Here is a 14,224-nt window from a genome sequence, read left to right on the forward strand (position 1 = left end):
TATTGACTGGTTTGTTTTATCCAGACATCGAGTCCTTCCCAAGGACCTGGGATGCCAGAATTTTATTGTCAATTGTTATAGATATCATCGCAGAATATAGGCTGTTCCCAGTAAAGCTGCTTTTTGTAACTGGCTGATGGTGATTCCTGTGGCCCCTATGGTGTTGAGGTGCTCTTCAAGGTCTTTTGGAACTGCACCCAGGGCGCCAATTACCACTGGGATTATTTTGGTCTTTTTCTGCCACAGCCTTTCAATTTCAATTTATTATTATTATTATTATTATTATTATTATTATTATTATTATTTCTTGTTTACACAGTCAGACAGGTGTTATTGACCATTTTAAGTGCATCTTCTTCACTGTCCTTGATATATTCTTCAAGGCCTCTTTTCTCCTCCTCTACAGTTTGATGGACTTGCAGCATTCCTCTTCCACCTGAGCTGCGAGGGAGGTATAGCCTATCGACATCACTGTGGGGGTGCAGAGCATGATTGATACTCATGATTTTCCTGGTCTTACGATCCAGCATCTCTAGCTCTGCCTGGGTCCAGTCTATTATTCCCGCAGTGTATCTGATAACAGGTACAGCCCAGGTGTTTATGGCTTGTATGGTGTTCCCGCCATTGAGTTTGGACTTGAGGATTTTTCTAACTCTCTTGATGTATTCACTTCCAATTTTTCTTTTAACTTCAGTGTGTGCGATGTTATCAGCCTGGAGAATGCCCAAGTATTTTTAATGTTCTTTCTCTTCCAGGTTCTTGATCTTGCTTCCATTGGGCAGTTCTATTCCTTCTGTTTTTCTTATTTTTCCTCTGTTCATTATTAATGCAGCACACTTGGCTAGTCCAAACTCCATTGCTATATCGCTACTGAATATACGGACAGTGTTTAGCAGTGATTCGATTTCTGACTGGGACTTTCCATACAACTTCAGATCGTCCATGTACAGCAGATGGTTGATTTTACTTGATGTTTTAGATGTTTGGTATCCGAGACCTGTTTTGTTTAGTATTTGTGAAAGTGGGGTCATGGCGATTACAAACAACAGAGGGTATAGTGAGTTCCCTTGGAAAATGCCTCTTCTAATGCTAACCTGTCCAAGTGTCTCACCATTGATTGTTAACTGTGTACTCCACATGCTCATTGCTTTTTTAAAAATAAATATCTGAATGTTTTTGCTGACACCAGTTGTTTCTAAACATTTTAGTATCCATGTGTGAGGCAATGAATCAAAGGCTTTCTTGTAGTCAATCCATGCAACACTTACATTTTTTTTTCTTCTCTTGCAATTTTCTAAAATCATTTTGTCAATCAGCAGCTGGTCTTTTGTGCCTCTGGTGTTCGGGCAATTTCCTTTCTGTTCAACTGGAAGCTGTTTGTTAGTTAATAAGTGTTGCATCACTTCATCTGCTATTATTCCAGTTAATAATTTGAACATGGTTGGCAGGCAGGTGATCGGTCTATAATTACTTGTAACTGCACCTTTTGCTGGGTCATTCATGATGAGATGAGTTTTCCCAGTTGTTAGCCATTGTTCAACATCACCGCCTTGCAAAATGTGATTGAACTGTTTTGATAGTTGTTTATGAAGGCTTGTTAGGTGTTTAAGCCAAAAGCCATGCAGTTCATCGTCGCCTGGCACAGTCCAATTTTTAATTTTCTTTGCTCTTTCACTTATTAATTCTGGTGTTATTATTAGATCTTGCATTTGTTGGTTACATTTTTTGACCTCTTTCATCCAGCCTGCTTTTTTATTATAATCTATTGGATTGTCCCATAATTTCCCCCAGAATTGCACTGTTTCTTCTTTATTTGGTGTTTCTACGTTTCTTGCAGTTTCTCCTTCTATGCTTTGGTAGAAACGTCTCTGATTCGACTGGAATTGGAGATTCTGCCTGTGTTGTGTAATTCTGGCTTCATATCTGCTAATCTTCTTTGACACTGCTGTTATTTGCTGCTTTATTATTTCCAGGACTTCTCTAATTTTCCTTGAATCTAGGTGGTATTTTTGGATCAGATACTGTTTGGTGTTTTCATTCTTCAGCTTCTTGTCTTTCATATCTTTCAATTTACTAGCATCTGATCTAAGCCTGGAGATTTTATTTTCTAATCTAATCTTCCATTTAGGTGATGTACTGCTTTCTTTTTTTACAGGTCCACTGATCTTATATCCGAGCTCTTGTGTTGTTATTGTTGCTGCACTGTACATTAATTGGTTTGTTTCTTGCAAATTATTGGTTGTTATTTCTGCAAGTGCAGCATTGACATCTTTTAATGCCCGAGCAAGTTGTTTTTTGGCAACTGTTTTTAGAGCTGGAAGTCGAACTCTGGTGGTTGTTTGGTTCATGTGCTCAGTTATTTTTTGCTTTAGTTCTTGTTGCTTTTCTGTTAAATGGCATTTAGGTTTTTGAGGTGAAGGCAAAGGGGCAGTTGCCTGGTTTTGATTTTGAAACAGTTCAGCAACAGTGGCATCCTCGATTTCCTCCACCTCCTCCACCTGCGCCTGAGCAACTTCTTCAGTTGGTGGTAATTCTTCTTCCATATCTTGAGCCTGTGTTGCTCTTTGCAGTTCTTCCAGCTCAATTCCTGTGAATACTTTATTTCTTATTATGAATCTTCTCTGGTCTGCTAGCCTTTGTTCTGTTATTTCTGTATCTGGATGCTTCTCTTTCCAAATTTGGTACATTCTTTTTAAATAACCTCTTCACTACCTTGTCGTGGTTGTGGGGCTTGAGTGCTCCGAGGAAGGTGAGAGCTATGCCAGAGGTCCAACCATACTGGACAGGTCTCACCAGAGGAGCCAGACAAAGAGTGCCTCTCCCATCAACAATATGGTGAAACGTAACTTTAATAAATCTATACCGGATCGGTCGTCGCCCGGGTCAACAAGGACCGTGCCAGGTGCTATAGTCCCTGGACATCTGGTGGCAAGTGGGCAACAGGACTCAGGATATTCAGATGAGCAACCAGGGCTGGAGACAGCAAAGTTACTGGGAGAAACGTCGCTTAACAATAAATAAATAAATAAATAAATAAATAAATAAATAAATAATAATAATAATAATTATTATTATTAATATGCAGCTTGAAACTTTGGGATTGCAGCCTCCAATATGACCTTTTCACCTGCCTGGATTTGGCAAGACACACCCCTGGTCGCTCGGCATGAGCTAAACGCGGAGCAATGCGCCCCAAGGTCAGAATAGCAAAGACTAGATGGGATGCCCCCACACGCCTCTCTTGCACACAAGAGGAGGAAACCACTGGAGAGCAGACTCTATTTCAAAAGGTGAATCATTCAAGGGAAGAAATCGTCCCTTTCACAAAAGACAACAGTGGAGCACTCCTTAAGTCACACAGATAAGTGGTGCATTTCCTAACCAGTCTTTGAATTAACAATTTAGCTGTCTGGAATGTAGTGGCATAGCAGGGAAATGCTTGACTAACAAGCAGAAGGTTGCTGGTTCGAATAACTGCTGGTATGGGAAACACCAGCAGCGATATAGGAAGATGCTGAAATGCATCATCTCCTACTGCGCGGGAGGAGGCAATGGTAAACCCTTCCTGTACTCTACCAAAGAAAACCACAGGGCTCTGTGGGCGCCAGGAGTCAAAATCGACTTGACAGCACACTTTACCTATTAATGTAGATATGTCTAAAGTGTCACTTCGTAACCAGCACTAATTTCCATTGTGGTGGACTACATATTTATTTATTTAATTTATTACATTTATATCCCACTCTTCCTCCAAAGAGCCCAGAGCAGTGTACATGGTTATGTTTGTCCTCACAACAACTCTGTGCAGTAGGTTAGGCTGAGAGATGTGTGACTGGCCCAGAGTCACCCAGTGAGTTTCATGGCTGAGTGGGGATTTGAACTCAGGTCTCCCCGTCCAAGTCCAACCACTACACCACACTGGCAACCTATTAATACAATTTGCATTAGCTCCTTACATTGATGATTTAATTAATAGTCCTGCTAGGTGAGAAATGTTTTGGAAATGTTTAAAATCAAATCATTCACTGAATGCTATTAATTAGTTGAAAACCAGATATTTCTGTCAAGCAGTTATTTACACTATCTTTGGTATAAGCGGTGTTTCTTTCTAGTTAACTCCAGAAAAATGTGGCATCCTAGAGTTGACAGATCTGACAGATCTGAAATTTAACAGAAAGCAGCTCCTGAAACTTGAGGCTGTGAAGTGTCTATTTCTTGCATTTGGAGAGTGAAAAATGACATGAAATCTACCCCTTCTGAGTTTGTATGAGAAGGTTCCTCACACAATACAGCTATAATTTTGCATATAAAATTATGACCTTTGGAGTCTGATTTAAGGAAGCAATGTATGCACAACACCAGTCTGCACAACCATGGAAACAATGCATGCAATAAGAACAGTATTGCTGGATGATCTTGGGAGATGCATTGTCTTTTCTTTAGTTATCCTTTGTTTTTCCTAGTTTTTATCTGAAATCAATGCTTCTTTAAAAAATTATAAATGTTGCATACTAGCCATAGGATTACACATACAATGAAATTGATCAATGGGAGAAAAGCATATTTGAAATTGTGGCAATCATACTATTCAGTAATAGATAAGTCTCAGCATTGCTTCTAACCTATGAGTGTTCCCCACTCCCAACCCCGTGATGTCTCTGATGCAGTTTCCATGTTAAACACAAGAGGGCAGTAAGAGATCAAAAGTATTGCAGGTTAAAGCTAATCAGAGAAAACTGATGTAGGCCAAACTCAATGTTACATAGACAGTTGTAACATTACCCAATAGCCCTTGTTAGATGTAAAAAACATTTTTGGAGGGACATTCAGTACCACAGAAGCAGCAGAGGGACTGAAGGGGTGTTCAATCTACTGTTTCCTTGCCACATATAATTATCCTCTCCCATCAGCAGCTCATCCTCGTGGTGAGTGCTTGGCCTGTGCACTGTTTTGCTTCTGAGGTCACTTTGGAACATCTGAGGGGTTCCCTTTTCAATTTTGCCCCACTCTGGAGGAGTGATTTGCATTAGGTTGAGCTCTTTGGTCCTCTGAGGCAAAGCTTAGGTCCACCCCTAATCTACTTACAGAAGACAAACTGCTCTTCTGTCTCTACCTCCGAGTGCAACCACCTTCTGTGGCTTGATTTTTAAAATGACTTTATTTCCTTTTCCCACTGAGTCCTAAGTATGGGGCAGGTGGTTGCTGGGACCTGTAGTTCTTGCTGAGGCTGCAGCAAGGGCCACAGCTTTAGGGGGCCCAAAAGGGTTTGGCCTGCTTTGCTGTGCTTTGGCCTCAACCAGATGGCACTTTGCTTCAGGCCAAAGCGGGATGAAGCCAAATAGACCCTTGTAGCTTTGCGGACCGCAAAGATACCCTTGCAAACAGACATTTGGCACCCTGTGAAAGGAAATTTTTCTTAAGGGGAATTTTGGAGTTGGAGTTTTCTTAAGGGGAATTTTGGAGTTGGGAAACAATATTTAGGGAAATTGTTATGCAATCTCTATCCCTCCACTGTTGTTTCTCCAATCTTGATCACTGCTTGGAAGCAGCTTCCTCTTCTTCTAAAGTATTGCCTGGGTAATGTTGCATACATCTGTGTGTAACATCTAATTTGGCCACTTTGGCCACACCACTTTGAAAGTTTGCATTCTGAAATGATGCTTGGAAGAGCAAATACCACACATTTTACACATAGCCAGACAAGTCAGGAAAACACACTTTCTGTCTTAAGATTTTGTAACACAAGAGTACTTTCTGGAAATACTTTTTCTGAAAAGGATAGAAAAGTGCATGACTTGTTTGTCTCTATCTTGCCACCAAAATCTGAACACTAACACACCCCCATATATACTCATAGAGAGAGATTCCTCAAAAGCCAAAATTATCCTTCCAAAATGAAACACTCATTCAAAAGTAAATATGAAATATGAAGTTCAGATTCTGAGAACTTCAGATTATTGGATAGCCACAAGGAAATTGCATTTTAGAATAAGTAAGTTTGTGTTGTTCAAACTGTAAGTCTAGCTCTAACTTTATTCAGGAGGTTGATAATATTACCCTAAAGCGTGACTGCTGTATTTTCTAGGGTAGAAAAGCAAAAAGGAGTTTCATTACCATGGCTTCCTCCAAGGGTTGCTAGTCGGAAAACTTCTTTCAGAGATAAGGCTGCTTCATTCTCTCCATTAAGATGAAGGACATTTGATGTCATGACTGCTTTTCTTATTGCATCAAGCATAGAAGCTGAATAACCACCAGCAACATCTGTAATGGAGCAGAATGTTACAAAATCAGCTTGCATGGAATATATACTGGGTAAAAACATGTATTTTTACCAGATATGCAGGTTGGTTAGTTGACTATGATGCCATCAATGTGTCATACATCAGGCTTCCTCTGGAGAGAACCACCCTTGCAGCTGCCATACCTCCTGTGGGATGCTATGATAAAGGTGGACACCCATGCACTGTTCTACTTTAGGGTTGTTGAGCAAGCCTAGAAATCAGCTGCACTGCACACCTATCTGAAAGCAACCCAGATGTTTCATAGTTCACTTCTCCTCTGTCTAGATCTGCTAATCATCTCCAGAGTTTGGGGCAATCTCTTTAACTATCCTCTACAAATGGGCTAGCAGCCAGGCAGAGGCGCCATGGGAAAGCATGTCTGTCAGTAAGGCTCTTCACTCCCAAGCCTAGCATACCACCATAATGCCAGCTAAAAGGGCAAATTATTAATTCAAAGCTTAGGGGAAGCTTAGACAAAGATTTTCCTACCCCACTGTTGTCACCTGCTCCCCAATGCTGCATTTATCTCCCATTCCAGTCCTGAGAGTTGGCATGGAACAATCTGTATCATGCCTTGTGCTGGTCTCAGGACAGTTATTCCTCCATCCAAGGTGGGCATTGCCAATTGTCCCACTACAGCTGTTTCATGGAGGAAATTATTCTTAGCTGACTTTTATGTACAGAAAGAGAAATTTTGTTGGACAATATTCCAATTATTTTCTAGAAGTTTTACATTTTAAAACAGTATGCTCAATAAGCAAACCACAAAGGAATGTGGCTTTTTTGTTAACAAGAATGATGATAGCGCAATATGAATATTTGGCTTGTCTCTTTTTTTTTTAGGTCACCCATTAAATTACTAACCTGTGCCAAGGCCAAGCTTCACATTGTATTTCAGGACCTTTTTTGCATTTAAAAGACCACTACGTAGTCTGTATTGGAAGCAGGAAAAGAAAAATGAATAATAGTTACAGTTAAATCAGAGTGTGTTCAAGCAGATACATGTTGTCAAATTTTGCCATTAAAAGACTTTCATAAAGTGTTAGCCAGCAGTAAAGCTTATAATAAAGGGTTTATGTATGCTAATCTCCATTGTAAATCTGTATGTATGTAGTATTATACTCTAGTATAAATATTGGCCATTAAAGGGTAGTTAAAATAACTAACTTTTTCCATTTTGTTGGAAATGAGATTCCTTGTATATGGGAAGATAACAAGGCCATGTAATGCATCGGATGTTGCCACAAACAGTAACCCCATGTGGGGTTCTTCTCATCTCCACCATAACATGTGGGAACATTCACCAGATGATGCAGCAGCATCACATTGTGAGTGTTCCTGACTTTGGCAGCAACATAGGCTGTTGCTGGCAGAGAATCTTGTATCATGTTGATGTCACATCATGGAGTATGTGATCCCAACATGTTAAGGGAGAGAGAGGAAAAACTCAACACAGGAATGCCATTTACAGGGCAGATGGTATGCATTGTCTACAGTGCTTTTCTATATTTCTTTTAATGAATTTTGTTGTAAGCCACTGTGAATGAATGGTGGCATATAAATCTTTTAAATACACACACACACACACACACACACACACACACACACACACACACACACACTTTTGATCTAAGGTATTATGTTACCAATAGAGAGAAATGCAGTGGCCAACGTCGTGACTAATGCTGCATGCAAGAGGAGAAAGGATGTCCAGCTGCAGCTGTAGCATCTCCGCTTTGGAAGTGTGGGTGTTCACACATGGGAGGGCAATTTCTGCTGATCTCTCTAGCCCCAAAAGCACTCTGAACAACCCAAAATTATGTCCCAGATGATTGTGCAATCCTCAGGGACACACAATAGCATATTGTTCAGAGCTTTGGTGGGAAGGGGAGATTGGGGGAAATTGCCTCCCTTTGAGTGAGCACCTGCACTTTTGAAGTGAGGACACTACAGCTGCAGCTGGACAATCACTGCATGCCCACAACATTAGTCAGGATATTGACCACTTGCAATAGCAGGCATACCCTCACCCCAGTTAATCTGTTTTGGATGAAGGCTCTATCCCCACTTCCCATTTGACTCAGTGATGTCACTCTAGAAAGCTCTGGTGGAAAGCACTTTGCCATCCCAGTTCAATGCTTTCAACAACCAGTCACGTTGACAAACTGCAGCTTTGAAAACAGCATTCACAGTAACACTGACTGTTTTCATAGCTTTTCTCATAACTTTATTTCCATGTCAAGAAAGCTTCATCAGCTTAATTTTCACATGCTAGATTGTTCACTACAGAAACAGGATCAGGGCTGGATAAACAAATTGGCAACTTTAGGGCACCCAGGAGTGATCTTCCAGTAGCCTGCTGACAATAGGCTTCTTTGGATCTTCTAAACAGGATAAGTGAATATGTCTATTTCCCCTACAAATAGGCTGGTCCTGTGCTTACACCATTCTAAAATTATCTTAACATTCAAATTATCCATAGGGAAACACTGGCTACTTCAAAACTGAGATTTGAAAGACAGCATTTTCTGAAACACAATTCTAGATTATTTAATTCATTTATAGTAATGAATACACTTTGACTTACGATATGTTTGAATTAGGGCAATGGGCAATGGCAGCTCCTCTAAGATTAAAAAGTTTCAGCTCTTCATCAGAAAGATAGCAGCCATGAGCCATTATGGTCTAAAGACAAAAACAGTGTAATTTGCCCCCACTTTTTTTTATCATTAATTACTACCATTTTGCTTGCACATACAGCAGCCCATCATGGTTTGTATGAATAATGGGTTGGTGTTGTGTGTGTGTGTGTGTGTGTGTGGTTTTTTTACAAGTACATTTCCAAAGAATCCCCTTTAGTCTGAAATCTTGACTTCTGAATATTAGTGTGGGACAGAAAGCAGAAAAAAGAGCCAAGTTTAAATCAAGGTACATACTTGCCAATACAGGTTATCTCAAAAGTTGGTTTGAGCATCACTTGTGAAAAAAGCCAAAGGCATTGTCTATACCGAGGGTTCATAAATGAGAATTGCCAGAATCTGTCGAACTGCAGCTCTCCAAGTGCCTCAGCCTTTGGCCATTGTGGCAACAGCATTTGGCAAATCAAGTTTGGGAACCCTTGGTGTGTATTCCATAGTGTGACATTGGTCAAATCTGTTTTCTGGTCTTCCAGATCCCTTGTACCTGACTGCCACTTTTTGAATTGCAGTCAAAATGGACCCCCTGTTTATACAAGTGTGTTATCTTGTGCCGAAAAGGCTGCCACATGTTGTATGTGTAGTTCATCTCTGTCCATATTTCTTTCCCTCTAGGAAGCCTAGTGTGGGTTGCAACAAATCCTCAATCAAGTTCATTCAAACAACAAAAATACAATGAAAAATGGGGAACTGGAATCTGTTATGTTTTGTTGTGTTTGTTTAAAATATTATGTTTTCTTAAATGAAAAATAGTTGCTATAACAGACAGCAGTGTTTGTTCCATAGATATTCAAGAGACTTTGTCACAGCTGTAGATAAAAATTCACTATATAAAGATACTGCCATATGCAAACCTAACTGCTGTTAGTAGAAAACTGTATCGCTAATTACTTTGGGCAACATCCAGACTAAGTTACTCCCACTGAAATTACCGGGACTTCAGTTAGTCATTACTAACTTGTCTCATTGATTAAAATGTTGCTTAGTCATGACTAACTAATCTGAAGTCTGCTCTTTATTTAGGAGTATAGCACTTATGTTTGAATCTTGTTAAATTGATTGATGTTGTGCATACAAACTGTTAATTGATGCTAATTCAACTAATAAAATGCTATGCAAATCTGAAAATCTAAAGGGAGATTTTTCAAAGACAAGCTAATCATATTCCCTCAAGATACTCAGTGGCAGTTGGGTACCTTGCACGTCTTTGAAAAACCTCCCTCAGAAGAAGAAAAAATTACAATATATGACTCAAAGGCAGGATTATAATAACACTCACTAGTGTTATAATGAGGTCATAATTAATTCAGAGTGCTTCTTAAGGGAAATTATCACAAAGGAGGACATCTGAAAAACTGAGATTTACTATGAAATTAATTCAAATGCACACAAAAGTATATATTTCTCCCTTCAGTGTTTTGGGGATTTGCATACGAAGTTGGAAGTACCAAAACAGTATTAAAAAAATGGAATACCACAGAATTTTAAAATGAAGTGGATTCAGCATCATAATGGTATAGGCCTAGCTCTCAAGAGAAACTACAGTAATTGGCAACTGACCCAGTAAATGAAAAGCGGACATTAATCATTCAAATACATATGATGTAGATTTATATAAATGCAAAATATATTCTGTAGAAAGACTAAGTTGATCTGAATACAAATATTGAAAATGAGCACTGCGTAAGCCATTCACAGAAATATAAGCACTATGATTTGAATGCCACGTCACTTCCGGAGTCAAACATTGTAAATTAGAGAAATACTGGGGTGTATATCTTCATAGTCAAGGCTCTAACCAAACTATGCCAGCAAATTTAGTGAAAAACACAGTGGCCAACAGATTGAAAGAGGTCAGTCTATATACCCATACCAAAGAAAGGAGATGTAACAGATTGTGCAAACCATCACACAATATCCTTAATTTCACATGCTAGCAAAATAATGCCCAGGATCATCCAACTCAGGTTAGAGCCCTATGTGGAAAGGGAAATGCCGGAGTTTCACGCTGGTTTCAGAAAAGGCAGAGGAACAAGAGACATCATTGCTGATGTTATGCTGGATAATTGAGAAAGCCAAAAAATACCAAAAAAGAAGTCAATATGCTTTATTGACTACAGAAAAGCCTTGGATTGCATCGACCATGTCAAGTTGTGGAATATCCTTAGGAAAATGGGTGTCCCTGAACATCTCATTGTTCTCATGAGAAGCCTATACACAGGACAGGAAGCCACAGTCCAGACGGAACATGGTGAAACAGACTGGGTCCATATTGCAAAGGAGTAAGACAAGGCTGTCTGCTTTCTCCTTCCTTATTCAGTTTATATGCTGAACATATACTGAGAGAAGCTGGATTGGAAGAAGATGAGTGTAGTTTTAAAGTTGGAAGAAGAAACATCAATGAGCTACGTTGATGACACCACTCTGATAGCTGAGAATGCGGATGATCTGCAAGCTCTAGTAGTGAAAGTCAAGGAACACAGTGAAAAAATGGGACTATGACTAAATGTCAAGAAGACTAAACTAATGACAATGGGTACAGCAACCAGTCTCAGAACTGATAATGAAGACATTGAAGTGGTGGATAGCTTCTGCCTTTTAGGATCGACCATCAGCAGTCAAGGATCCAGCAGTCAAGAAATATGCCACAGACTAGCACTTGGTAGGGTTGCAATGAAGGCCTTGGAAAGGATATTTAGATGCTATGACATGTCTATACCTACAAAGATTAGAATCATTCAGACAATGGTTTTCCCTGTGACACTCTATGGATGCAAAGCTGGACTTTGAAGAAGCAAGATAGAAATAGTATTGACGCTTTTGAAATTCAGTGCTGGAGAAGACTTTTGAGGATACCATGGACAGTCAGGAAAACAAATGAATGGATCATAAAACAAATCAATCCAGAATTTTCACTCGAGGCACAAATGACCAGGCTCAAATTATCATACTTCAGGCACATTATGCGAAGACCCAGGTCCCTTGAGAAGTCCATAATGCTGGGGAAAGTTGAAGGAAAGAGAAGAAGAGGATGACCAGCAGCAAGGTGGATGGACTTGATTATGACAGCAATGAATGTACCACTGAGAGACCTTAAAGACCGAGTTGAAGACAGATAATCCTGGAGAGGATCTGTCTATGTGGTTGCTAAGAGACACCAACTTGACAGCACTTAATCATGTGATCAGATATGGGATAGTTATACATTTGCCCTTTGCCCTCTTCTTAGGGACAGATGCATCACACCTCAGTAAACTAAACCATACACGTTTTATTAATCACCAGTTAAGTTTGATAAGCAACATTTATTTTATCTCAAGAGTAGTTTTTCTTTCTATTGGGTAAAGTACAACATATAGCATTATCCTCACAGATAAATCTATGAGTCCAAGCATCATTTCTTTAAGGACAGTGCAAACTTATAACATGGGTGCCCTTTATACACCACCCCAAAAGGCCTTTTCTGTCCTGAAAAATTTGAGAATTTATTGATGCTCTTTAGTTTCTTTCTGTCCTTTCCCCCCCCTTCTTTTTAATTTCTGACTCCATGGTTTGGCATAGACAAATATTCATTATTTTGGAGGCTGTGGATGTGGGCTAACAAGCTGAAATTAAATCTGGGCAAGACAGGGGCTCTTCTGTTCAGGAGAACTGCTGACTCAGAGATGGTGCATCAACATGTTTTTGATGGGATTACACTCCCCTTGACAGAGCAGGTTTGCCATTTGGGAGTCCTTTTTGGCCCTATTTTACACCTGGATATCCAGGTGTTATTTAGGTGAGCCTTCTGAATCATTGGGCTAGTTTGATTTATCTCTTTCAATTTGTATGTTTTTATTCTTTGTACTTTGATTCTGGTTGGGTTTTTATATATATATATATATATATATATATATATATATATATATATATATATAAAAGATATTGTGTTTTTTTCTATGGATGATTTGAATTTTGTTAGCCACCCTGGGACGTTTTTTGTTATATAAGACTTTTAAATAAATAGATGGACATGAGTAACAAATGTCCTTTAGACACTATTCCTATACTATCCCTGGGAGTGACCATCAGTACTTAAATGAGCTTTGAAGACCAGAAGCATACCTTATTTACTCACATATATTCTGAGACCAGTAAATCCTATCAGCAACACTGGCACTCAGTGTCCCTGAGAACTCAGGGCTAAACTACATATGATATTAAACCCATCTTCACAAGAGAAGCTTAATGTGGAAGTGGACCTGAAGTGGTAGTATTATCTTTAAAAATATGGCATGTGGGGGTCCCCCAATCCAACCTGGAAGTGTGACATATGGCAAGGAGAGTATTAATTAACATTTGACTCGTGCACTGAAAATGTTCTTACCCTGAAAATGTCCCCCTGCAAGTGGCAATTCGCTGCAAATCACTACTTTAGGACCAAATTGCCATTTCAGGAAGGATTTTCAAGGTGGAAATGGAACAGTGGGAAGGTGTTAACTTTTTACTGCATGTCACACACATTGGGGTTTGATAAGAGGGGCTGTGACTAAATTTTAAAGATAAAAGGACAATATCTAGGCCATTCTGCATTAAGCCCATCTTATAAAGACAAGTTTAATGTAATGTGCAGTTTGGCCCTAAATGTTCCAGATGTATTATGGTGTTGTTGGCGTCTCCTGCCTGTGCACTGTAATTGCAAAGAGGAAGTAAGAAACTCTGGGACTTTTTGTATGAGAGACAGAGAAAACTGTGCCACTTTACATGATATGCTCTCAAATCCACTTTACATGATATGCTACAAATTCTGAAGTTTCCCTCCCCCACCTCTCTCCCCTGTTCAGAATGTTGTTTGGTCTATTCTCACAATGCCATCCAACCAGCTATCCAATTGTGTGAGAAGCATATCCCAGTGCACTGTTCCATCCCCACATAGTCACATCGGGGGAGACCATCTGAACTGTTCCAATCACATGGTAAAAATACCACTTTAAAAATGTTATTTTAACTGCTGTTAGGGGCAATTCAGATGTTCCCCCTCCACATTACTATTCAGGGAAGAACGGCATGCTGTATGTGTGGGGGTGGATGAGATATCTGCACACATGCATATCCTTACAGAACTGGGAAGCTGGTCAGATAGTATCTTCTGAACTGGCCCAGTACTTATGATTGGTTCGCAAATCTCACAAAGAGTTTGGGTCGAAAGTATCTGAAGAACTTGCCCAGACTATAAGGGCTGTAGGGAGTGCCTCCTGCATGTAGCAC

At 39.7% G+C, this 14,224-nt stretch overlaps 1 protein-coding gene across 5 annotated transcripts in view; it reads right to left on the bottom strand.

Moving 5' to 3' along the window:
- The window catches only part of GDA (guanine deaminase), an 86,965-nt gene that overhangs the window by 16,585 nt on the left and 56,156 nt on the right, over window positions 1-14,224 (bottom strand). For all 5 annotated transcript variants that reach the window (XM_053293714.1, XM_053293712.1, XM_053293711.1 and 2 more), the window contains exons 9-11: window positions 8,869-8,966; window positions 7,146-7,213; window positions 6,115-6,261 (exon numbers count right to left, since the gene is read on the bottom strand). In XM_053293714.1, coding sequence (XP_053149689.1) covers window positions 6,115-6,261; window positions 7,146-7,213; window positions 8,869-8,966 — 313 coding nt within the window. The remainder of the gene's footprint in view (window positions 1-6,114; window positions 6,262-7,145; window positions 7,214-8,868; window positions 8,967-14,224) is intronic.

This window comes from Hemicordylus capensis, chromosome 2, assembly GCF_027244095.1.
Source record: "Hemicordylus capensis ecotype Gifberg chromosome 2, rHemCap1.1.pri, whole genome shotgun sequence".
In the NCBI taxonomy this organism is placed as follows: Eukaryota; Metazoa; Chordata; class Lepidosauria; order Squamata; family Cordylidae; genus Hemicordylus; species Hemicordylus capensis.